Raw genomic sequence first — 27,886 nt, forward strand, 5'->3', positions numbered from 1 at the left:
AGAAGCAACCTTTTACCACTACTCTCTGTCTCCAATTACTGAGACAACTTTAGGGTTAGTATTGCTACAGACCTTTTCATTCCATAGTTTGAGTCACAAATATACGTATCAGCTTTTGAATGTACATACTGTATATACCTTATCAACCAGATTTCTCTCATTGTACCATCATTAAAATGCTCAGTCACAATGGTTAGGCTTGATTTACCTTCGACAAATTTTTATCAGATTTATCATATTTGATCCACACTTATCCAACTGACTGCAAATTCCATCCCCGAATATTGCTTCAAGAACTTAGCCTGCCACTGAGGTCAAACTACCCATGTGACCGTATAACTTTCCTCCCACAGCCCAAAGACTAGTAAGTTCATTGGTCATTGTAAATTGCTCTGTGCTGGGCAGTGCTGCTCATTGGTCTAGCAGGACCTGTTCTGCACTGTATCTCTAAATAAACAAATAAATAAAATCTGCCTGTCACCTTTTTCTGAACAACATATACAGCTTTGCTCAGGTGCAACCTAGAATCTGTGGATGTTGGAATATTGGAAACACAATTGGAAATGTGGCAGTGAAGTCTCCCACAATGAGCAATTAACAGTGAACAGATCTCATGTCTGTAGTGTTCAGCCAGTTCCCCACCAGACTGCGGAAATGAACCTCCAGTAATCCGCCATTCTAATCCAATGCCAGTCTCATGTTTTAGGGTCAGAGTTTCAGTTTTCCTTAGATGGAGATTTCCCAAAATTTTGTTCTTGAAAGGTAGTTATTTCTTTTGTACTTATCATATTCAATTTCTAGGTATGTCTTAGTAAACTGATGCATTTTATGATCTATTTCTTTAAATTTGGTTTTCTTGTAATTGCTTAGGATGATTTTAACTGTGTGTAAACATTTCTGAATTTCATGTAAAAGCCATTAGCAGCCAACATAATCAAAGACCACATTCTCCCTGGACATTCCCTCTTCTCCTCTCTCATCAGGCAGAAAATACAAAGGCCTGAAGGTATGTACCATCAGGCTCTAGGACAATTTCTATCCCACTGCTTCTTGAATAGACCTCTTGTACAATAAGATGGACTTTTGACCTCACAATCTGCCTCGTTATGACCATGCATTTCATTGTTTACGTACACTGCACTTTCTCTGTAGTTACACTTTATTCTGAATTGTTATTGTTTTATCTTTTTTTAACCTCAATGCAATGTGTAATGATTTGATCTGTATGAATAGTATGCAAGACAAGCTTATCACTGCATGATAGAAAATGTGACATTAACAAATCAATACCAATTCTAATTCCAGGACTCTGACAGACGATGAGGTTTCATCACCAGCATAATCCCTACCTCAGGACATCAGCATGCTCCAAAGTAGAGCATTTTCTTTTCACTAGTTGTGAACTGCTGAGACCTGGCTGCATTCCTGAGTGTGGAGAAACATCTGGCATCGTTGTCACTAATTCAACCCATCTTCTGAGGAGTAAATACATGCTTGGAGATCAGGGAAAATTTCCCTGCACTTCTGCAAACTGGTTCCAAAGAAATGTTATGTCCATCTAAGAGAGGAAATATGACTTTTGTTTGAACGTCTCACCTCAAAGACAGCCTTTCTGACATTATGATTCTTCCGTTCCTCAGTTTTATATTTAAGAATGAACCAGGGTTAATGGATACACAGCAGACTGCTGTTGCTGGAATCTTGACCAAATAGAAATTGCTAAAGGAACTCAACAGGTCAGACAACATCCATGAAGGGAAACTGGCATTTGATATTTTAAGTCAAGATCCTTTCTGCCGTCTTCTGAATCAACTGTTAGGGCATTATTAAATGACCCACAGCTGACATTTGAATGACGTTCATTATTCAGACAGTGAATGAACATTAATGGAAAGCCAATGTTGGATTAAGTTTGAAGTTCAATGTAAATTTATGTTCAAAGTACATATATGTCACTACATACCATCTAAGCCATATAATCCTATACTCTATTTACCTTGTTCCCATATGCCACATAAAGAGCCAAACTGTCAGTTCTCTTGTAGTGTAACTTTCTTTATGGTTGCTTAGTATAAATGTTTCTATAATCACGTTTGTTTGTAAATGTTCAGTGATTTTTCAATAATCTGTATTATATTTGGTTGTATACTTCCGTCCTTGCTCTTTCAGAGATTATCCTCATTCTTATCTATCCTCCTTGAAATAGTTTGCAGTAGAAAGAGGGAACACACCATACCCTTTGCTCTTCTTGTAACCTTCTCTCTTATATTCTCTCTTGCTCTTCTCTGCTGCTACTTACTGTCACTTCTTTGTTATGAACATTTAATTAACTCCTGTAACCACAAGATTTATGCCTCAGTCTTGACTTCCAAAGAACCTTCTGCACAATATCATCCCCGCTCTAACTTCAGAGTAGGGAAGATCTTTTGAGCGGTTAATAAGCTAGCTATAAATCAAAAGAGGTTCTACCCCAATCAAAACGAAGGATCTAGTTCCCTCGTCCCTCTTATGAATCGATATGAACAGGAAATACTTTCCACTATCCCCAGGATTCCCTGATCTCTCACAAGTTCTGGTATCCTCCTAGGTTCATTATCAACCCTCTCCTTCCTCCCTTCCCCCTTCTTCCCCCCGACCCCAACATACTCCCCACAGCTCCCTGATCTGCTGATAGGATCTACTGCTACTACCCCACACTCTCTCCAAAGGTCCACATCTGCAACTGGTTGGCTCTGGCCACCGATTTCCAGTTTTTGCTGTCACCCACCTGTTTAAGAACTGGAGACAACAGTAAGCTATTGAGTTAAAGTTTAATAAACCCTGCCTTTATATTTACCCATGGGATAACACCTCACTTACCTTTTTTGTCACTCAGGTGTTTGGTTGACTTCTGTCACCAAAGATTGGAATAATCCCATTACAGAGCCCCAACCATTAATAAACCCAGTCTTTTGAAACAACTCTTGCATCATTCACTCTCCCTTGCACCGCCAGGTTCAAGAACAGTTACTACCCCTCAACCATCAGGCTCTTGAACAAAAGAGGATAACTACACTCATCTATTGAGATGTTCCCAAATGAATGATTTCACCTTAAGGACTATCTCTTGGTATTTCAATCTCTCGTTATTTATTGCTATTTATTTATATTTGCATTTGCACCATTTGTTGTCTTCTATACTCAAATTGATCTTTCATTGATCCTGTTTATAGTTACTTGTCTATAGATTTGCCCACAGGAAAAAGAATCTCAGGGCTATATGTGGTGACATATATGTACTCTGCTAATAGAATTTACTTTGAACTTTTGACTTCCTTAATGACCTGCACACTTTTCTTTCTCTGCCTCACTGAGGGCCAAGAGTATATTGACTACTTTAAGGAAGATTTGCTCAGGTAGTTTACATCTGAGCATTCATTCAGTCTGACTCAGGAATTTATCATTGATGTGGGAATGAATTAATAATGAACAACATGTGATCCCTCGGGCTACAGCAATCTCATAAATCCCTAATAAATACCTCAGTCTTGTGATCGAAGCTTCCAACTGACACTGTGTGCGGTGAACATCAAAGCCTGTGCCCAATTGAAAATTAAATATTTTAAAAACAAGTTCCTCATAGAATCAACAATGATCCATTCATTGTGGGTTATACTATATAAAGGAACTGATTAGTTGTAGTGGTGACGGTACCTCCTGTCTCTCCAATGCGGGAGGGTCGTGCAGTGTTGGACAGCTCCCACCTTAGGCTTGGATCTGTTGTGCTGAGCAGAGCTGGCCCTGGCACCACTATGTTATGGCTCCTAAGTGAGGCGGTCGTGCTTTGCATAGTGGTGGTAGTGGTGCTTGCTGTGGTGGTGGTTGTAGTTCTGGCAGTTGTAGTTCTGGTAGGGAACAGCAAAGTCTGCGTTGTGGTGGAAAGACTTGCTGGAGTTGAAAACATGTTGAATTCCGTGAGCTCCTCTTTAGTGGGACCCCATTCAATAGCACAAGGCATCACAGTTGCTATTCCTTCACTGTCATAGGAAGTGCATTTGGGTTTTTCAAAATTATCAAATGCAAAATTATCACTCTGCCTTCTTGCCCTTTTCAAAGAGGTCAATTTTACCGAATCCCTGGTCTCCATGGAGACTGGAGGGTCCAATTTGTGAGACACAGATTGTTTGGTCTGACAGTTGATACACAGGCTACCTGTGACCATCTTGTGTTTGTGAATCTCTGTTGGCTTGTTCGGGCTTTGTTGTCCAGGGTGAGCCTTAGGCCAGAACATTCTGTGCAACCACGATTTTGAAACTCTCCCATGGCGGCTAATTTTGTACTCCCAGAGAGGATCACCGGAAGCTCGGTGTCGTGGTGATTGGTGCAGTGACCCAGAAGATTGAGAAAGAACCTGATCCCTCATCTTCGATTCACAAGAAGAAAAATCCATGACTAGGTGAAAGACAGCAAGCAGTATCCAGGCATGGAACCCAGCAGCTCGTCCAAATCTACTGACAGGCATTGGGCTGCAAAGAGAATAGAGTACAGTAGTCAGTTCAGTTAATGCTATGCAAATAAAATGACATCTCAAGAGTTTTTTATTGCAACCAATAAAAATGTACTGTCCTGTTCCAAGTTCCTGATACCACTCACCATGCCATGAGCTAGTACATGTTACAGACCAGCTTCTAAAGTTAAAGATATTAAATTGTCCTCTGTCACACAAGTTAAATGAACAATACTGCGCTCCACTTTTGAAATTCAGTTTTATAAATCCAATAATATCCACGTGAATGAGGACGAATTTCTAACACCAAGTACCAAATGTGCAAAGTACTCCCATTCATTATGTCCTCATCACATTTAAAGTCCTACGTCACATAATGTCCTGTGAGTGTCACAGCAGCACTGTTGTTAGCGTAACACTATTACACTGCCAGCAAACTGGGTTCGTTTCTACCGCTGTCTATTGAAAGTTTGTATAGGTTTTCTGCAGCTGCTCCGGTTTCCTGCCATGTTCCGAAGATGAACAGGTTCAAAGTTCAAAGTATATTTATCATCAAAGTATGTATGTATTATTCAACCTTGAGATTCATCCCCTACCCTGTAACCACATAACAAAGAAACCCAAAAGAGACCATTTAAAAAAAGACCATCAAACCCCAATGTGCAAAGAGAAAGAAACAAATCATGCAAACAATAAATGCAAGCTTATTGGTCAGATGTTTGTAATTGGGCCGCAAGGGCCTGTTACCATGCTGTATCTCTAAATAAATAAACATGGATGAAATAAATAACTCAAGTTCAGCAGCCCAAAGCCCTGCTTCCTCAGCCCCTCCTGCCTGCTGCTCTATAAACCTGAGCTCGATGTTTGCTGACCGTCGTCTTTTCATCTAATGTTGCCGGTTTTGAAGGTGACCTGCATGATAGCTTCTCACTTGAGTTTCAATTTATCAACGAAAGAAGTGCTTTCACTGCATCCACCTATTCCAGAATTAAACCAGATATGTTCCCCTAGCAACTGTACCTCCACCAATCAACGGAAACCACAAAGCAATTAAGCAGTCCCTGTGGTCACAACCTGAAGATATCTCATTAGATGTGTTAGTGTCCTCTATAATATCATGGCATCCCCATGCCAAACTTCATCTTCATCCACTTTCTGAAAGTTCGGAGGGATTACTATATAGAAAATCATTCCCCATTGCTAGGAGTGAACATAACACATTGCAGAATCAGCACATTATTCTTTGCCTCCTAAATCTATTTCATTGATCTTCAAAGAATAAACTTCGGAATGAGAACACAATGCCCAGCACCTCTTATATAGCATATTAATGCAGGCAACTTAGGAGAAATATCCAGACAAATTTTCTTATAGAGGCTGCCCCCCTCCCACCCCGTGTTATGAGAAAGGGAGTATGAGGGTAGTGACTTAAATAGAAACAACTATTGCAGTTTATAATAATGCCAAGACATTATCTGTACATGTGTCAAGAAACATGAGCTGAAAAAGGAACATGTTGTGCTTATTTTTTTAATCCATATAAACATTGTGAGGGAACATTACTCTGTAGCTCAAATTTTTGAGTAGAGATTTGTGAATTCTGTAAGGATGAATTCCCACAGCCTTACAGCTGTAATGTAAGGGTTGTCTGTAAACATAATCAGACAACATTACACAGACATAGGGATATCTAATGTAGATATTTATCAGCTTCCTCAAACAATTAACTCACTGAAGTTCCCAATTAGTATTTTCCAATATTTAGACACTTTAAGAGCTTTAGTTGGTTTTGGCAGCACCAAAGTAACAGAGAGCTGGATGAAACAGGCTAGTGTGCCCACTGACAGTGAAGTTACCTCCCCATAGGAAAAATGCACTGATTGGTCAAAGGAGAGAATTGACTTAGTTGTGATCGCATTTGTTTGAGTTGTCTGCAAATTAGTGGTCTGGACAGAGGGAAAAATTGGTCATTTGATGCATACTGAAGTGATCCAAGAAAATGGACCCAGTCAGAAAAGAAAAAAGAAAAGGGGAACAACCTAAACAGAAAACCCAAACTAGTAATATCCTTGACATCTTGGTGGGCTTGGCATTATACTGTAAGTATAAGAGCAACATAATAGAATTGTTCTTTTCTTCGAAGACAGAACTATTGGAAATTGGAGCACTACATTTCATATCCATTCTGATTACTCTGAAAAGGTGCTGACTCCATTCGATCCAAAATGCTTGAGTTTCAACAGATTCTCCTGCCTGGTAATAATATGTTATCAAACAGGGTTTTCCTCAACTGAGAACCGATTGGATAATACACAATCTGTCTGCAGATGCCATGTTAAATATCTGTACACATGGCTCTCACTCTCTGTTTGTCTTTGGTGCATGAACATAAAACCTAACTAAGATTTTGAAGCAGAAGTGTCTGATTTGGTGCTACTCTATGTTTCAATGAGACTCTGGCTGATTGCTTAGCTCAGTATCGATTTCTTCATTTAATCCTATAATATCCAAAGATCTATTGATCTCTATCTAAGACTCCTCTGGTCACCCTGAATTGCAGATCTCTGTATGGGATGATCTATATGCTCACAGCTGTCCTTTGTCTTGTGATTAATGTCACTGCAGGCTTGTAAAGTTTCCACATGGCTATTTTGGTTAACAATGATGAATGTTTTTCAGTTTGAGGTCACTGAGGTTAGATGTTCCCTTCAATGTAATTCTCCTTGATTGGTATCATCTGTACTTTGAGAGATAACAACTCTCTCCACTAAATCAGAAGCCTGTCAGTTCAAATTCCCTCTCAATGTATAACCAAGGGTGCTATATTTTAGATGAGGTGTTAAACTGAAGCTCTATCTGCCCTCTTGGATGATGTAATACATATTGTATCTTGTTGTTACAAAGAAAAGCAAAGGCTTTCTCCCTTGAATAAACTACATTGTGCTATCAGGAATTGTTTTATGTACATTAGCTCCCTCATTTCTGAATAGCAACTACACTTCTGTAAAACCCAATGGAATTCCCTGACCCAATGAAACGTGCTATTTTAATGCATACATGTTCTAAGTTAAAGGCAACTTCAGGTTCACAATTATTTAATCCCCTTAAATGATAGAAAATTGCATATTTGACTTAAATTATGATTTTAATTCCTATTTGGCTCAACTACTGACTTCATCATTTAATGTGGTACTAACCATGATGGAGAATAAAGTTGCAATTGGGGAAATATCCTCACAACGTTGAGGTACTTAATGTGTTTAATCTTGTAATGTGACAAAGTAGAACCTGTATAATCCCAGACTGCTTTGCTATAATCTATGTGTATAGGTGGAAGGAGGCATGTAATGTTCTGATCATTGTTCATTGTGCAACTAAAAGTACATTGCTTGGCTTTGAATAAAAGTACTATAGCTGCTAAGTGGATAAGCTGACTTCCAGGCAGATAACAACCAAAGAATAGTCTGAAAACTTGTATAGAAAACGAACGGTGAAAATTGTAAAATAGAAGCCGCCTGCCATCCATTCAAGGAGTGGAGGTGGTCTTATCCTTGCAAGTAATAATCATGCTTCTGAACAGATTCTCCCTGTGGTGTTTTTTGTTTCTTTGTTATAAGACCTAGCAAAAAGTACACAATACAACATTTGTCATTTCTGTTTTGGTTGGTGTTAAGTAGTCCAAAAGTGAGATTATTATAACTGGGCATCATGCTTCTGTAGAGAAGCGGAGGGCATCATTCAGGATTCTCAATCGTTATTCAGAGACGTAGCACCATCACCACATACTGTGTATAGCACATAGACATAATGCTACAAACCCTACAGCCCCGTGAATTCCTGCCAGCCATCACACATTCATTCACATCCATCCCACATACCTTGCACTTTTTAAAATTCTTCCCAAATTCCCATCAACTCTCTGTGGTTGTACCACTCACCTGCACACCAGGGGCAGATTACTGTGGCAGATTTACATACAACCCCACACATCTTTGGAATGTGGATGGAAACTAGTTTTATGAGGCAAGTTTATGTTTTACATAGAGTACACAAACCCTATAATAATACAGCACCTGAAGTCTTATTCTTAAAAAAAAGAAAGATGGCGCCAGTAACTGGCGACTTTGCGCGTGCTCTCCCAAACAAACTGCCCTTTCCACTATCCTATACCCGAGAAACCCTTCTTAAACATCCAATCTAGCAACATCAAGATCAACTTCACCATGGTGAAGCTACTGACCCAGCTGGAGACCACCGCACTAGAATTAAACTCTGGACCGCACCTGGACGCAACCAACAAGGCCCACCACATTCCTGCAGACCCGTGGTCTGCTACCGTGCCGGAGCGCTTGGAGACACGGCCCTCCAGAGCAGACAACCACACAGAAGTGACGGCGGAGACCTCAAGGTGCCCCAGACACTTCCCCAAAGTGACCACCGTAAAGCCCCGTTGTAGCCATCCACAGCTGCCAGAAGTGAGGCCTCTGCCGCCGACCTTGGAAATCGAGCCCAAGGCTCGGCTGGAGTGGAGGCCTCTGCAACCGTGACTCGGCTTACGGACTTCTTTTAGCAAGGAGCCCGGCCATCCAGGATTAAGTGTCGGCTTCGGGGCCCCACCCAATCGACAGCCCGGGCCTCCGGCAGCTGGAAGAGGCAGCGGACCCTCCCCCGTCACTCGGCCCGACCCGAAGCGCCCGATGACGCGACCCGCCGATCGATCCCCGCGGGATGTGTCCACCAACCTCAAAGAGCTGACAACAACACACTGCATCGATGGAAACCTGGAAAGATGCACTATTTACCGAGGAAGCGTGGGAAAAGAGCTGGGCTGCCGGTCAGATTGAAGCTGAAGGGCTTCAGGGTCCCTATGCCCACCATCCTACTAGCTAATGTGCAAGCCATAGAGAACAAGATGGATGATCTTAAAGGGAGACTCACCTACTGCAGGGAGATGCAGAACTGCTGTGTATTCTGTTTCACTGAGACCTGGCTCTCCCCGCCACCCCCGACTGTGCCATCTGACTGGAGGGATTTTCAATCCATCAGATGGACCGCACGGCATCTTTGGGCAAGACGAGGGGAGGTGGTGTCTGCCTTCTGATCAACACTGTGTGGTGCTCGGACACAGTGGCACTGACAAGCTCCTGCAGCCCGGACCTGGAACACCTGTCGGTGAAGTGTCGTCCCTACTATCTGCCACGGGAATTCACCTCGGTCATACTGACAACGGCCTACATTCCCCCCCAGGTGGATGTGGAATGTGCTCCGAACATACTGTATGCCAACATCAGTGAACTTGAGACCAGGTATCCGGAGGCTTTGCCAATTACAGCTGGGGACTTTAACCAGGCCAACGTCAGAAAGGCGCTGCCAAAGTTATACCAACATGTCTCCTGCCCCACTAGAGGCCCGAATATTCTTGACCACTGCTACACAGCAGTCAAGGATGCCGACCATTCCGTCCCATGACTTCACTTCAGAAAATTGGACCATCAGGACCATCACTCCTCCTCCCGGCTTACAAAAAGAAACTGAAGCAGGAGGTCACGGTGTCAAAAGTAGTGTCGCGTTGGACGGAGGAAACGGATGAGGTCCTCCGTGACTGCTTTGAATCAGTGGACTGGTTATTATTCAAGGACTCGGCAGCTAACCTCGATGAGTATGCCTCAGCTGTCACAGACTTTATTTGGAAATGCACGGAGGACTGTGTGTCTCGCAAGACGATCCGGGTATTCCCTAACCCTAAACGTTGGATGAATTAAGAGGTCAAGTCCCTTTAAAGGCTAGAGCTGCGGCTTTTAGGTCCGGGGATACCAGTCGCTACATGGAATCCAGGCGTGAACTCTGGAAAGCCATTAAGGGCGCCAAGAGGCAATATCGAGCCATGTTGGAAGCCCAGGCTAATCAGAGGGATGCCAGTAGACTATGGCAGGGTCTAAATGAGATCACTGGGCGCAGAGAGAAAGCCGGGAATATCAGTAACTGTGGCGCTTCTCTTCCTGCCGAACTTAACGTATTCTACGCAAGATTCGAACAGAAGAGGGGTGTCCCGCTCCCTCCGGATGAACAGGACCTGGTGGCATCGAGATTCATCATCACCGAGGAGGACGTTAGAAGGGCCTTCCTGAAGATAAATCCAAGGAAGGCAATGGGCCCAGATGGCGTCCCAGTACGGGTTCTCCAGGCCTGTGCAAGCGAGCTAGCTGAAGTGTTTGCTGACATCTTCAACTGCTACTTGCTTCAGTCTAAGATCCCCTCATGTTTTAAGAAGGCAACGATAATCCCAGTGCCGAAGAACAGCAAGGTGGTATGCCTGAATGACTGTGGCTCTGACATCAATTGCTATGAAGTTGCTTCGAGAGATTGGTTATGGCACACATCAATCACAGCCTACCGGTCAACCTCGACACTTTGCAATTCGCATACCAAAGCAACAAATCAATGGCAGATGCCATCTCTCTGGCCCTACATTCCTTCTTAGAACACCTGGAGAATAAAGACGCATATATAAGGCTCCTTTTCATTGACTACAGATCTGCCTTTAATACCATCATTCCAAATAAACTGATTCCTAAGCACCGGAACCTGGGCCTTAGAACTCAGATCTGCAGCTGGATCTTCAACTTCCTCACAGACAGGACCCAGGCTGTAAAAATAGGGGACAAACTCTCCTCTACAATCACTCTGAGCACCGGTGCCCCACAAGGCTGCGTACTCAGCCCCCTGCTGTGATCACTGTACAACCAAGATTGTGTAGCCAAGTTTCCATCAAACTCAATATACAAGTTTGCTGATGACACAACAATTGTGGGCCGTATCTCGGGTAACAATGAGTTTGAGTACAAAGAGGAAACTAAGAACCTGGTGGCATGGTGCGAAGACAATAACCTATCCCTCAATGTCAGCAAGACGAAGGAATTGGTTGTTGACTTCAGAAGGAGTAGCGGATCGCACGACCCAATTTACATCAGTGGTGCGCAAATTGAACAGGTCAAAAGTTTTAAGTTCCTCGGGGTCAATATCACAAATGACCTGACTTGGTCCAACCAAGCAGAGTTCACTGGCAAGAAGGCCCAGCAGTGCCTTTACTTCCTGAGAAAACTAAAGAAATTTGGCCTGTCCCCTAAAACCCTCACTAATTTTTATAGATGCACCGTAGAAAGCATTCTTCTATGGTGCATCACAACCTGGTATGGAAGTTGTCCTGTCCAAGACCAAAAGAAGCTGCAGAAGATTGTGAACATGGCGCAGCACATCACACAAACCAATCTTCCATCCTTGGACTCACTTTACATCACACGCTGTCGGAGCAGTGCTGCCAGGATAATCAAGGACACGACCCACCCAGCCAACACACTTTTCATCCCTCTTCCCTCCAGGAGAAGGCTCAGGAGCTTGAAGACTCGTACGGCCAGATTTGGCAACAGCTTCTTTCCAACTGTGATAAGACTGCTGAACGGATCCTGACCCGTATCTGGACTGTACCCTCCAAATATCCAGACCTGCCTCTCAGTTTTTTTGCACTACCTTACTTTCCATTTTTCTATTTTCTATTTATGATTTATAATTTAAATTTTTAATATTTACTAATTTTTACTATTTTTAATATTTAATATTTGTAATCCAGGGAGTGGGAAGCACAGAATCAAATATCGCTGTGATGATTGTATGTTCTAGTATCAATTGTTTGGCTACAATAAAGTATAAAGTATAAGTATTCAAAACCATGTTCCTGGAACTGTGAGGCAGTGGCTCTAGTGGCTGCACCACCATCCTCTCCACTTGATAGCTGGTGTTTTCAGCATTTAGCAAGTTTTTGTTGATAATAAATGATGGGAATTACATTTGCAAAATCCCCTCTCCCTTCTCTTCTGCAAGAATCACCTGACTGCAATCAACAGTGGGAACTGAAGCCAAGACAGTGATATGACGCACTCAGTTCTGGAAGACTTGAGTATTACAGCTGTCATAGTACTGTAGTGTTCTCTGCCCCCTACAAAGCTGTCTGCTCTCATGTCTCTACTCATCAACCCATTCACCCAGAACTGACACAACCCACACTTGATCGGATTGTGCAGTTACAAATCACAAAGAGGAATGTTGCACGATATGAAGACATATTAACATACACGTCATGCATCAATCATAAAAAAATGGATTTTTCAGGCAATGTAGAGGAGGCTTGACCCAAAGGCAGAGCAGTGCAGATGATTCAGCACTAACCAATAACTTTAATACTAGACAGCAAACCTACAAACTACGAGAGATGACAAATAAAAAGAGAACAGTAACTAAACACAATAGGCAGCTGGGAGCAACTGGTTGAGGCCAGCTAGTTGGAAGAGTGAGCAAGGACTGTGGATGAGAACTGGGGCTAAATAGGCTGCAGGTGATAAGTCTAGAACAAGCGGCAGATGAATCCTATTTGCTGCGTGGAGTCTGGGATGTGACTGCAGGATAGATAGATATACTTTATTGATCCCGAGGGAAACTGGGTTTCATTACAGCTGCACCAACCAAGAATAGAGCATAAATATAGCAATACAAAAACCACAAACAATCAAACAACAAAATGCAAACTATGCCAGATGGAAAATAAGTCCAGGACCAGTCATTGGCTCAGGGTGTCTGACCCTCCACGGAAGGAGCTGCAAGTTCGATGGCCACAGGCAGGAACGACCTCCCATGCCGCCCAGTGTTGTATCTCAGTGGAAATGACAGGAACCACAACTCCCCACCATTCCCCCCACCCCGCCTTACAGCCAGCCCCTGATGGCCCAGGACAATTTGGATCCAAGATGTAATTGGATGGTACCCAGGACCTTTCTCCTGAGTTGTATCCTTCCCAGTCAACCAGGTACTGCACACACCATCCACAGCAACATGAATCCAGCAACAGGAGAACGGTGTACACAGGATCTCTATCCATTATCCTAGGTTCCAGAGGTTCAGATTCAGTAGTCCATAGACAAAGGGCTTGAGTGGTCCATAGACAAAGGGCTTGAGGTAGAACATCTGGATTGTAGGCATAATCATGAGGAATGGAAGCAGCTGAAGACAGTAATTGATTGGATTGATGTGATGGGTGATTTTTAAAGGGACCAATGCACTAGAGCTGGAGCTTGTGGGAGTCTGTGCACAGGGACAGATGTTTGGTGGACAGACAGACACAGTCCCCAGGCCAGAGTAGTCTGGCCGTGCACTGATGGCAGATGTCCTACTGGCAGTAGGCATGGTTGGAGACCAGGCTGGCCTTCATCCCCTCCTCCAAGCATTGCGACATCAGCGAATCAAGGCCTTAGCAGATGGGAACTCTACCATGTGCTCCTCTGTGAGGAACAATGGGGTTTGGTAGACTTGAAGGCTCACCGGAAGTGGGACATGAATTGTGGGCGTTGATCTGATGCAATGTCTTTGGTCCACTGAATGATAGGTTCAGCAGCTGACAGAAGCTTGGGGAGGGCAATGAAGTAGGCCACCTTGGAGAACTAGTCCACCACTGTCAGGATCACTTTGGCCTCGTTAAAACATGGCAAACCTGTGATGAAATCTATGGTGATGTGGGACCATGGGCTTTGAAGGACTGGTGGAGGCTGCAAGATCTCAGAAGGCCGCTGATTGGAGGAATTGGGCAGGGTGTACTGGGCAGACATTTGTGATAATGATGTCTACCAGAACCAGCATTGCAGAAACTCCAGGGCTCCTTGGCCACCTGGATAGTCAGAGAGGGGTGAGGAGTGGATATATAGGAGTCTGACGGAGTTCATGCTTGCTGGTACATACATGCGGTTTTCAGGTGCGTCAGTCAGACCAGGGTCATGATGTAGGGATGGATCTGGTACTCAAGGTCCCAGAAAACCATGGTGAAGATCTTGGAGGTTGAAATGATAGGCCGAGGATTCAGCTGGGTTGAACTGTTGTGGCAGGGTGTCCGCCTTTGTGTTCTTGGAACCGGATCGATATGAAATGGTGAAGTTGAATTGCTTGAAGAAATGGGCCTGGTGTGCCTGATGTGGGTTGAATAGGCAGGTTTGGTGAATGGATATGAGGTTCTGGTGGTCAGTCCAGATCAGGAATGGTTCGGTGTTTCCCATCAACCAATGTCTCCACTCCTCCAAGGCCCATTTAATTTCCTGTAGCTCTCTGCCTCCTACTCCATAACGGTATGTGGGGTTGATTTGTAAGAAGGCACAAGGATGTATCTTCCCCACCACTCCTCACTGCAAGATGATGGTCCTGGTGCAGTCATGTCAAATGCAACCACTTCTACCCCAAAAGTACTGGAGGGATTCAGGCAGCGGAGAACCGGAGCAGTGGTGAAGTACCTCTGGAGTTCCTGGAAATATTGTCTGTGGCAGTCCAGGTTATCCATGAAGTAGGTGGCTTGGTGAGGGAGGAGAAGGCAGAGGCAACTTGGCTGTAGTTTCTGATGAAATGGTAATAGAAGTTGAAGAAGCACAAGAAGTTTTCTCGCTGTTTGAGAGAGCATGGTTAGGACCATTCAACAATAACAAGCAGTTTCTCGGGGTCCATGGTTATGGCTTGGGGTGAAAGGACATAACCCAGGAAGGAAATGATTGGGTTATGGAACTGAAATTTTATATCTTGCAGTACAGTTAGATTTCAAGGAGACACTGAAGGACAAAACAGATGAGATAAATGTGGTCTTGGGGGTCCTTGGAGAGAGTGAGGATGTTATTGAGGTCAAAAATCACATATCTGTGTGGCATATCTTGGAGGATCTTGTTATTGAAGGCTTGGAAAATGACTGGACTGTTGCAAAGTTCTAAAGGCATCAGCACATATTTGTAGTGACCAATGGGTGCTATGAATACAGTTTTCTACTCATCTCCCCGGTAGGAGTGGATCAGACTTAGATGCAGTTCGGCGAAGTTCTGCAGCCTTTGAAGTGCAGATGCCGAGGGGAGAGAGTAGTGGTTCTTAATGGTGAGATTTTTCAGTCCACCATAGTCAGTGCAAGGGGGAAGACCTTCATTATCCTTTTTGTCAAAGATTAGTCCTGCACTGACCAGGGACTGGGATGGTCAAAGGAAGTCATGCCTTAGTGCTTCAGTGATGTTATTATTCATGGTTTGGGTCTCAGGAGGAGAGAGGAAAAACAGATGGCCTCGGGGAGGGTAGGTGCCCAGGAGGAAATCAATTGCACGGCTGTGTAATCTGTGAGACAGCAAGGTGCCTGCTTCCCTTTTACTGAAAGTGCTGGCTAAGTTGAGATAGTCCTTTGGGAGTTTGGTGAGGTACAGAGTTTCTATCATCTCCATGGATTTAAAGGGTAAAGTCAACTGAGGTTGCAGGCAAGTGGTCCAGCAGTGCACTGGATGACCAGGTGGAGTGCTGGTCGTGAATGGAGAACCAGAGTAACTCAGGATAAGAGGAGTGTTGATTAAGTTGATCAGGAGAAACTGGATGAGCTGGTGGTGCTCTCCCATACGCACGTGCACAGGCCGTATGTGCACTCCGACTGTCCCAGGTCCCAAGGGCCATGATTGTGAAGGGGTGAGTGATAGGTTCAGTAGGATTGTACACACAGAGCCCAATCCAGAAAATTGGTTGCTGCACCAGAATCCATGATAGCCTCCTTGGCATGTGGAGCCAACAGAGTGTGGAAATGGACAAAGAGAGTGAGACAGGTAATGGTGCTAGAATGAGGGACCAGGAGGAACTTGCCACATTGGTGGCCCCTCATCTATACCTGGAGGTGTCATTTCCTGGATGCAGTGGACATTTAATGCATTGGTGGTCATCTGCTCCAAAGTAGACATACAAGTTGTTTCTTCACTGACTCTAGTACTCTTTGAGGAGTTTAACGGAGCTTCCCTTAGCTGTCTGAGTTCTTGAGGTGTTGGTGAGGAAGGACCTGTAGCTGAAATAGTTCTGGAAATGGAACTGGAGGTTCGACTGATGATCTAGAGGATTGTTCCATTAGACGCTTGTCGAAATGGATAGCCGGGGTAAAGAGGTTTTCTAGGTTGGTGGACATCTCCTGGATAGACAACTTATCTTTCATGTGCTCCAAGAGGACTGTATGGTAATGGGCCAGCACGCTTCCACATTCCAATCGCACTCTACTGCAAGGGTGCTGGATTCCACAGTGTAACGTAGCACAGAGCGTGAGCCTTGATGTAGGTAAAGTTTCAGATCCACTGTCTTCCTTCCAATTCCCGGATGGTGAAGAACCCGGAGTATCTCAGCAGTGAAATCCTCAAATCTGTTGCAAGTGGGGCTTTTACTGTGCCAGCTAGCGGTGGCCCAGGACAGAGCTCACTCAGTCAAGGGAGAGATGAGAAAGGTGACCTTGGCCCAGTCGGTAAATTGCAGACGCAGCAGAAGCTCTGAGTTGTAGGTAGGAAGTTGTGGCGTCGGGTTAGAGATCTGTCAAAGCATTTGGACACAGGAATCCAGAGCTTGGAGGTAAGACGGTGACTGGTGTGGAGTTGCTGCATCAAGGTCAACAATTGGAAGATGGTGGCAAGCAGATGGTCAATGGCTTTCTGCTGCTTCTGGCTCATGTACTTGTGTCAGTAGATGACTTCCTCTCGGTGAGCATACTCTGCTGGGTCAAAGGAGGTTTCAAATGTCGAGGAGGCTTGACTCCAAAGGAGAGCAGCAGAGACGATTCAGCAGCAAATGATAACTTTAATACCAGACAGCAAAATAACAAGCCACAAGGGACCACAAACCAAGAGAAAACAAAAACAAAATGCATCCAGGAGCTACTGGCTGTGGTCAGTTGTTTCGATGAGTGAACAAGGGCTGTGGATGAGAACTGGGATTAAATAAGCTGCAGGTGATGAGTCTGGAATGAGTGGCAGGTGAATCCCATTAGCTGGGTGGAAACTGAAAGGTGTCTACAGGAACAAGTCAGAGAGGATTATATCTTTCAGATACAACGCTCGAAATAGATCTTTACACAATATTAAACAAAAATAAATTTTACATAAACATAAACAAGTCTCAGACTCCAGTCATAGCATAGGTGAATTTCACATAAAGAGCAAAATATAAAATGGACCACTACTCCAAAAAAAAACTCATTAGTGTCAGGTACTAAATATGAATTAGATCAGATATTCTGCTGTGTTTAGAACCTGACACTAAATGCAATCGTCGTCGTGGCTATCCCTCGAGGTCAAGGATGATGGTCTTCGTTCTGTTGATCTACTTGTGGGCTGTCAAGTGGCTTATGAGTCCAATCTTGGCTTTGAAAGTTCTGCCGCATTCAGGACAGGTAGTTCCAGATGGCAGATCGGGCTTTGGTTGTTGCTGCCTCTCTTTCCATTTTCTTCTAATTCTGCACATCTGTTGGCTTCGAAAGTTGCTGTTCCTGCTCCGATGATGACTTGCCAGAGTTTCCTGTCCTTGGCATTGGTTTCACAATTGCTGGTGTCGATGTTACATTTCTTCATGTTGGCTTTTAAGATGTCTTTGAATCTCTTCTGTTGTCCGCCTCTTTTACGTTTGCCTTCTTTAAGCTGGGAGTAGAAGATTTGTTTCGGCAGACGTTCGTCTTTCATCCGAACATCATGACCGCTCTATGTTAGTTGGTTCTTGATGACGTAGGCTTCAATGCTTGTTGTTTTTGCTTCATTTAGCACGCTGACGTTGGTTCTTCTATCTTCCCAGCTGATATTTAAGATGTTTCGAAGACAGCGTTGATGGAACTTTTCAAGTGCCTTCAGATGTTGTCGGTATGTTGTCCAGGTTTCTGATGCATACAGGAGCGTTGGGATTACCGCTGCTTTGTATACTAACATTTTGGTGTCTGTTCGGATGTCACGATCATGAAAAACTCTTATTCGGAAACATCCAAAAGCTGTTCCAGCGCATTTAAGACGATGTTGGATCTCGTCATTAAGGTCGACATTGGAGGAGAGGTGACTTCCAAGATACGGAAAGAGGTCCACGTTTTCCAGGGTTGTTTCGCCAAGTTGAAATGATGGTTCTATCCGATTTGTCTCAATTGGTAACGGTTGATAGATGATCTGAGTCTTCTTGGAATTAATGGTAAGTCCAAGTTTCTTGTATGCACAGTTGAAGGCAGTCAGAATCTGTTGTAGGTGGTTTTCTGAAAGAACTGCAACACTGTTGTCATCTGCGTATTGGAACTCGATGAGGGAACTCGTGGATATCTTCATTTTGGATTTGAGACGGGCAAGATTGAGAAGTTATTAAAGCTATTTTTGGCCCATCCACGCACGGTCAAGCCCCTGTCAAAAGCAAAGATGGTTCAACCATTCTGAAAAGCAATGCTGACATCAATTCTGGATGAAGATCTTCTAAATCAAACTGACTCATTTGACAGGAATGTGATTAACAACATTCCAAAACAGCCCGATGACGACTCCCTAAGCAAAATACCAACACTTGGAGAAGTCAAGGAAGCCATCAAAACCTTGAAAAACAACAAGGCCGCTGGACTCGATGGAATACCAGCCGAGGTCTACAAAAGAGGAGATAACCCGCTTCATTATCAACTTCATCAACTTCTCATCAAGATCTGGATAAATGAAGACGTACCAGTAGACTTTAAAGACTCAGCAATTGTTACCATCTACAAAAGGAAAGGCATCCACATCCTCCCCATGTCCACACCATCTAGGCCGTCAAATATCTGTTAGGTTTTAAAGAGATTCTCCCTTCATTCCTCTAAACTCCAGTGAATACAGGCCTAGAACCATCAAATATTTTTCATATGTTAAAACTTTCATTCCTTGGCTCAATCTCATGAACCTCTTCTGAACCCTCTTCAATGCCAGCTCATCCCTTCTCAGATAAGGGGCAAAATTTGATCAAAAAGTCTCAGCATTCTATCCTGGCTTTTTTTGTTCTAGTCCTTTTGAAATGAATGCTAATATTTTATTTGCCTTCCATACTACTGACTCAATCTGCGAGTTAACTTTTATGCAATCCTGCTTAAGGACCCCCAGATTCCCTTGCACCTCTGATTTCTGAAGTTGTTCCTCATTTAGAAAATAATCTATTTTATTTCTTCTATGAAAGTGCATGACCATACACTTTTCTATACTGTATTCCATCTGCCACAGCTTTGCCCATTCTCCTTATTTGTCTAAGTCCTTCTGTGGATGCCCTGCTTCCATAACCTACCCCTCCACCCATCTTGTGTCATCTGCAACTTGGCTACAAAGCCATCAATTCCATCATCCAAATCACTGACAAATAACATGAAATGAAACAGTCCCAACGCCAATCCTTGCAGAACACCACTAGTGATTAAGGATGAATTTTTACCTATATCACAGACTGCAGCTTAATTTAACCACAGGTGTTATCTTACTACTTCTAAGCACTTTATAAATAGTAGATTATAAAACCCTTTGTGTCTGCTCCACCAATCAATAAGATCATGGCTGATCCTTAATCACAGAAGTATTTTGTATTGAATTCCAACATCACGATTTGCTTGAAATCTAAATCGTGATCTTTGCCATGAAGAGCTTCATTGACTGAGTATTTACAGCTATCTGACATACAGAACTCAGATCATCTTAGGACAAAGAAATGATTTCCTATTTTAGTCCTAAATATTTTGTCTAAATATTGTTTGTTTATTTATTTATTGAGGTTGGTCTTGGAATAGGGCCTTCCGATCCTTCGAGCTGCGCCACCCACATTCCTCCAATTTAATCCTGGACTAATCACGGGACAATTTACAATGAGCAATTAACCTACCAGCTGGCAGCCGGCGCATCTTTGGATTGTGGGAGGAAACGGGGGCACCAGGAGGAAACCCATGCAGTCACGCTGAGAATGTACAAAGTCCTTACAGGCAGTGGCGGGAATTGAACTCAGGTCACCTGCACTGTAAAGTGATGTGCTAACCCTTTTGCTACTGTGCTACCCCATGTCTACTGTCTACATCCAGAACTATCAAGGGGAAACAACTTCTATCCTGAAAAGCAGCCACTATTGGAATCCACACATACTTCTGGGATTTGCCCAGTGAAATTGCCACTTTCTACAGATGCGTGTCACTGTCTGAAAGTAAACCTAATAAAACAAATGGTATGGATGATAATACGTAATAATAATAATAATAATAATATTATAAAGTAAGTGGCCAAAATATGCTTAAAATCAATCTGATGAACTACCATTAGAATTCTTATAGAGTTACTTTTCAGGTCAAACCCGATAATCAGAATGAATTCAAGATAAATATCATTAAATAACTCTGCTCTAACACTATTCTTGTTCTGTACTGTACAGAGGTCATGGTAGATTTTCATTGTTTGTGATGTTTGGGTTACATCAGAGGGGGCAAACAAATTATGGACATTTGGAGAAATGTAGTCTAATTAGCAATAATCAGCATAGTTTTGCGAGGGGCAGGTCTTGCCTCATGGGCCTGATCGACTTTTTTGAGGAAGTCACAAACAAATTTATTAAGGCAAAGTGATAGATGTGGTATATAAACTTTTGCTAAGGTATTTGACAATGTTCCCTGTTGTATCATGGATGAAATCACTGGAGAGACAGAGTCACTGGTAGATACAAAGCAGCTTCTTTATTTGACTCAACAAGGTACAGCAGGCATCATATGGACAGAGACGTTTTCGGTAGAAAGGTCTGCTAGCCCAATGTGGGCTCGATATTTATATGCTAAACACAAAGGCAATAGCTACTTAAAAGCTTATAGACAATGCATAGACAATGCTTCCTTTTTGAAGCTACATACAAAACATCACACCTTCTGACTTCATCCTTTCCTTCCGACGCTAACATGTCTGGGTTGGTACTCACAGCCTTTAGGAGTGCAAGTCAAATCCACAGTACATTTATTTGGCATTTTACATGCTAACATAGAGGGTAATTAATATTATTAAGTATAGATAATACTGTCTTCGAAACTACCTCTACTGTAAAGATGAAGCCACACTCAGGTTGGAGGAACAACACCTTATATTCTGTCTGGGTAGCCTCCAACCTGATGGCATGAACATCGACTTCTCTAACTTCCGCAAAGGCCCCACCTCCCCCTCGTACCCCATCTGTTACTCATTTTTATGCACACATTCTTTCTCTCACTCTCCTTTTTCTCCCTCTGTCCCTCTGAATATACCTCTTGCCCATCCTCTGGGTCACCCCCCCCCCCTTGTCTTTCTTCCCGGACTTCCTGTCCCATGATCCTCTCGTATCCCCTTTTGCCTATCACCTGTCCAGCTCTTGGCTCCATCCCTCCCCCTCCTGTCTTCTCCTATCATTTTGCATCTCCCCCTCCCCCTCCAGCTTTCAAATCCCTTACTCACTCTTCCTTCAGTTAGTCCTGACGAAGGGTCTCGGCCTGAAACGTCGACTGCACCTGTTCCTAGAGATGCTGCTTGGCCTGCTGCGTTCACCAGCAACTTTGATGTATGTTTCTTCGAAACTACCTGTCTGGCTAGTATCTCGATATTCACAGCTTTTAGGAAATGCTTTGTTGTGAGTTCAATCCACAGTACTTTGTCAAACAGAAGACTGCTGGCCAGAGTCATTTAAATGTAAATGAATCATCTACCCAAAACTCACTCTAACATTCCCAATGGTAGGGTCAAACATAAAGACAGAAGACAGAGGACCCATGCAAAACTTCACTGTGTAGATTCAGAATTGACCTGCCCATGGAAAGCAGAAGGTGGCAGTAGATGGAATTTATTCTGCCTGCAGACAGGTAACGAGTGGTCTTCTGTGGGGATATGTTGTGGGGCTCCTACCCTTTGCGATTTTTATAAATGTCGTTTATGAGGAAGTGGAAGGGTGGGATAGTAAGGTTGTTGATGTTGTGGATAGTGCAGAAAGTTGTCATGGGATACAGACAAGATACGGAGCTGGGTAGAGAAATGACAGAAGTAATTCAATCCAGGGAAGTGTGAAGTGATATAGTATGGAAGATCAAAATTAAAGGCAGAGCACAAAGATAAATGCAGGATTCTTAGCAGTGTGGAGAAACAGAGGGATCTTGGGATCCATGTTCATTGATTCCTCAAAGATGTCTAGAAAATCGATAGGGTGGTTAAGAAGGTAGATGGTGTTCTCTTGCTTCCTTATGCTCTTCAGAAAGTGTTAGGTTTATTGCCATCTCTCCATAAAAGCAAATATTTTAACCTCTCAAGCTAATTGTCTAAAATACGATGCCTGTTACGTCTTTGCTTCTGTCTCTATATACAAATCAGAGCAAAGCAGTAGAAAGTGGGCAGAATAGGTATGTGTTTTTTTGACAAAGTCTTCTTACCTGCAGTAATTGTATGGGAAAATCATGATGGGAAAGGGAGAATGGAGAATGGAGAATGAGATTGCAAAACCTATGGGCTGAAATGGATAGAAAAGGTAAAGGAAAGAGAAGAAGAAGAAATAAATGAAAGTTCATGATGCATGGATAACACTGGCAGCACCAGCTTTTATTCAGTAACTTATAAAGGAGGTAAGAGTCAAGCACATTGTTGTGTTTGGTGTCACATATATGTTACAGTGGATAAGGGCAGCAGATTGTTTTCCACATACAGTACTCTGCAAAAGTCTTAGGCACATAGAAGTGCATTTGTCAATGTGGAGTAGAGGACGAGCTTGTAAGTCTGACAGGAGCATAGGATGTTGGGAATGGCATGGATAGAGCACCATAGGAGGAGTCTGGGACAGGTGCCAGAGAAGGAGTGTCAGGGGCGGGAGGTGGTATGGGTATAGGCATACCCATCTTTGAAACACCAGTCAATGTCATTTGATTCCAAACAATTGGTTTATTGATCATTTCAGTATGTCTGGTGCTTCCTCTCCCTCCCCTCTACCTTCCCTCTTTCCCAACAATGATTTCCATCTCCCTGTCTCCTTCCCACTCTCAGTCCACAATAGAAACATGTATCAGAAACAGGTTTATCAACACCCACATATGTCATGAAATTTGCTTTTGTTGTGGAAGCAGTACAGTGCAATATGCAAAATTACTACAGTATGCAAAAGTCAAAGGCACCCTAGCCATATATGTTATATAAATATATATAAATGAGAGGAGCTAGTCATATTGTGAATCATATGCCATGAGTACAAATATGACTTGGTCGCTGAATGTGAAAAACATGGTGACTAGTAGATCCCATGTTTCTGGAAAGTATTTGGCCAGATAATGTGAATGGGCTATAAATGAGATTATTTTACCAGATGAGAAAACAAAACCATTAAAGATGTTTCACATTAGGTACTCCCGAGAGCTTACTCAGACCCCAGAAGACCTGACCTATTTTGGAATTCAGCTGCTTGCATTTCGAATAAGATAAAGTGTTTGAGTGTAATCATCCATGGGTATTAAGGAAGAAAAATAGAGCACCTCTCTATTGTCACTGTGGAGTCAGTTGGATTCTATCAAAGTGAAGATTATGCCATGACTAATTATTCAATGTCCTTGCTTTCAGAGAACCGATTAATTTATTTCCACTTTATAAATGTAAATATGTGGCTGTTTATCTGAGCAAATGGAAACTGCTGGGATTAGTTCTGAAAAAAAGATGAAGAGCTAAAAGTACAGGAGAGGTTTTAGTCTTTAATATATAGATGATTTAGAAAATCATAAATCTTTTAATTTATATGATTGATACTGAAAGGAAAACTGGTTGATTGACAGTGAGGGAATAAAGTACACTGAAATTTTAATCATTCTGTAATTATTTTTGCATGAATTTCTCTTTAAAAGGCTGTGAGGAATCTAGTTATTCTGCATTTTCTGTATATTTTCTGCAGTAAAAGCATTCAGAGTTTAGCATGTATTACCATCTTCAACATAAAAGAGCCCTCAGGCAGAAGCAGATAATAAATACATTTTTTAAAATAATTAACCTCAGAAAAGAATTAAGGTCTCTGGAAAAAATGTGCAGTTTCTCAAAAATATTGTTCTAAATTAGAATCACAAACTTCCAACTCAAACAATATCCAGCTTCACACGTTGAGAAATGCCATGGATGAAGATGGACCAATCAAACGATCATCATTACACTGGCTGCCTGTGTCCTTTAGGAGCAATTTTTAAATACTCTTAATCGTATATAAGGTTCTAAATAATCTAGCTCCTCCATATACTCTGGAGTGTCTATCCTCTTACATTCTTAATTGTAATCTTAGATTAGTGAATATTGGTTTGCTTAGTGTTCCTAGTGACAAGCATATAAGAACTGGTGATACAGCCTTTCACTCTTATTTTTCAAAAATCTGGAATACTCCTCTGACAGAGGTATGCCAGGCTAGTACTGTGGAATGTTGCAAAACACTTTCAAAAACCAACCATGCCAGCATCTGAGGTTCAGATGCTCCAGTTCTCCAGAGTATGGATAGCTGGTGCAGTCCTTTAAAGATTCTGGCCTGTTCTACTAAACGGCAGCCATGTTTTAGTGCTAATATTTGGATATTTAAAGAAAACCTGAACTCAAATTTGGGGCTTAATCATCAACTCTGCTTTGGTTCAGTCTGCAACTGCACTTAGGATTTCTGCGTTGTTTGAATTCTCGTCTTGTCTTGTTAGGTTCTCGTCCAGCATCTAGTCAAGAACTCTGTTCTCGTCGGAGTCTCAAAATGGTGTCTCAGTCCAAGTTTCGGATAATCCAGCAGTTGGGTCCTTACCATCCTCACCTCAGCCACTTGTTATGGTGTGTTTTCATAATGGCTATATTACGATTTATAGATTAGGGAAAACTGATGCATTACATAGACCATTTTCTCTGTAGTAATATGTGTAAGAGGCTAAGGGCTGAAGAAGGGGGAATCTGAGAAGAAATGGGAATCTGAAAATAGAGGACAGAAGGCCATGGAATAAAGGGAAGGAGCTGGGGATCCAGAGAGATAAAAGTGCTGGTGACAGACAGATAATAAATTTAAAATAAGTTCAAAATAAATTTATTACAGACAGATTGAAAGGGCATGGGAAAGAGAAGGTGTAAAGAGGCCACAGGAATAAGAGTAGACAAATTTGGCATGGAGAGAGAGAGATATTGGGCAGTGGCTGCTAGTGAGAAAGATGTTAATGCCTCTACTGTTTGATTCCTTCTCCTTCAGCACCTTGCCTCTTATACTCATCACCTCCCAGCTACTCACATCATTCCACTCCCCCCTCACCTCCTTCCCCAGCCTCCTGCCTTCTCCCCCATACCTGGATTATCTATCACCCACCAGTTCATGCTCCTCCCCCTTTATTTAGGCTTCTGCCGTCTTCCTTCCCAAACAAAATGAAGGGTCTTCAAAACATTGAAAGTTCAAAATAAATTTATTCCTGAAGTATGTATATCTAAGTATATACAACCCGGAGACTCATTTTCTTATGGGAATTCACAGTAAGTACAGGAAACACAATAAAATCAATGAAAGATCTCCCCAATACGAGCACCTGGAGGAAACCCAAGGGGTCATGGGGAGAACATACAAACAAGACAGGTGCCAGAAAAAATGGTTGAGGTAGGTACAATAACAACATTTAACCTTGCGGTTGGACAGATATATGGATAGCAAACATGGAGCCAAATTAAGGCAAATGGACAAATTGGGCAGCAGAACCTGATCCATGCTGTGTTACTCTATGACAGTAAGATGAAAAACTAGGAGAAAGTGAAACAGCAGGAAGAATAATTGGTCATGACCAAGCTTGGAATTTAAGTGCATTAAAGAAAGAGGAAGAGGCTGTAAGTGGAGTTCTCTTTTTTCCACTTCAGGGAAAAAGAATAAGAGAATAAGAGTCACGAGTTTCTAACATATTACTATAATACAATGAGCAAAGTAGCTTCACAAGAATGTCTTCTTGACTGCTGAAAGAAAAAGAGGCAGAAAATCTGTTTATGGAGCATTGATTAATGAGTGTCAAGATCTCTGAGCATCTAACCTGGTCCCAACATATTGATGTAGTCATAAAGAAGGCAAGACAGCGGCTATACTTTATTAGGAGTTTGAAGCAATTTGGCATGTCAACAAGTACATTCAAAAAACTTCTAAAGTTGCACTGTGCAGAGCATTCTGACAGGCTGCATCAATGTTTGGTATGGAGGGGCTACTGCACAGGACCGAAAGAAGCTGCAGAAGGTTGTAAATCTAGTCAGCTCCATTCTGGGCACTAGCCTACAAACTACCCAGGACATTTTGAGGGAGCGGTGTCTCAGAAAGGCAACATTCATTTATTAAAGACCTCTAGCACCCAGGACATGCCCTTTTCTCACTGTTACCATCAGGTAGGAGATACAGAAGCCTAAAGGCTGATTTATACTTGTGCATACTAGCTTACACTGTAGCCTACGCAAATGGGCTACGCTGTTGTGAGCATTTATACTTGTGCGTTGGTGTGTCTGCGTCGCTCTGCAATTCACCCCCAAAACGCTAGTTGGTAGTGGAATTTCTATGCCGCTCTGTTGAGTTTCTTCATATTGGAAATCAGCACGAAGAAACTCAAACTTCAAACAATGGCGACTGAAACTGAAGGAGGGTGAATTTTCTGTGCTTGTCCGGCCACTGAGAGACATGGACAAGGAATTGCATTTCAAATATTTTCGGATGTCGGCAGGTAGACTTGACGATTTGGTTCATCATCTCCAACCATTTATTTTGCATCAGTGTACGCACAGTATACTCAGAGACTGGCAATCACCGTTCGAGTTTTAGCTTCATGTGGAAGTCAACAGGCTGTAGCAGCTAGCTACAAACTGGCATCAAGCACAGGGTCCTCCATAATTTCGGAGGTCTGTAAAGCTTTATGGAAAGCATTGCAGCCTGAGTTTCTTCCCTGCCCTTCCCTGCCCAATGGGAAGCTATTGCAGGGTAGGAGGAAATGTGATGCTACCAGGTGGACCAATCACAGTTGTTTGGTCTGCGTCGCCGCGACGTGTAGTTACATTTTGGGAGATGTGCGTGTTAGGCTACGGCGTAGGGTTCAGCGTAGTGCACAGCAAAGGTTACACGGCTACGCCATACCTATGGCGTACATTTGACGCACAAGTATAAATCAGCCTTAAAGGCACACACTCAGCAATTCATGAACAGATTCTTCCTCTCTGCCATCCAATTCCTAAATGGACTCTAAAGCTTTGGACACTACCTCACTTTTTTTTAATATATAGTATTTCTGGTTTTGCACATTTTTAAATTATCAATTCAATAAACATAATTGATTTACTTGTTTATTTATTATTATGTTTTATTTTATTTATGTTTTTTTCTCCTCTGCTAGATTATGTATTGCATTGAACTGCTACTGCTAAGTTAACAAATTTCACATCACATGTTGGTGATAATAAACCTAATTCTGATTAAAAGCAAAGGTATTGTTTAAAAGTTTATTGTCAGGTGATACCTTCCCTTCCTTTTGCCAGGTTCTTCTGAGCTGTTGTAGTTTAGTTTTTAAAGCTAACATTTATTTACCATTGC

General features: G+C 42.6%; 1 protein-coding gene across 3 annotated transcripts in view; it reads right to left on the bottom strand.

The window, feature by feature from the left end:
• Window positions 1-27,886, bottom strand: part of ajap1 (adherens junctions associated protein 1) — a 332,378-nt gene that overhangs the window by 228,028 nt on the left and 76,464 nt on the right. For all 3 annotated transcript variants that reach the window (XR_010016088.1, XR_010016087.1, XM_063033137.1), the window contains exon 2: window positions 3,694-4,505. Coding sequence is in view for 1 of the 3 variants with exons in the window: in XM_063033137.1 (XP_062889207.1) it covers window positions 3,694-4,505 (812 nt within the window). In the remaining 2 variants the exon portion in view is untranslated. The remainder of the gene's footprint in view (window positions 1-3,693; window positions 4,506-27,886) is intronic.

This window comes from Mobula hypostoma, chromosome 25 (genome assembly GCF_963921235.1).
Source record: "Mobula hypostoma chromosome 25, sMobHyp1.1, whole genome shotgun sequence".
NCBI classification, from domain to species: Eukaryota; Metazoa; Chordata; class Chondrichthyes; order Myliobatiformes; family Myliobatidae; genus Mobula; species Mobula hypostoma.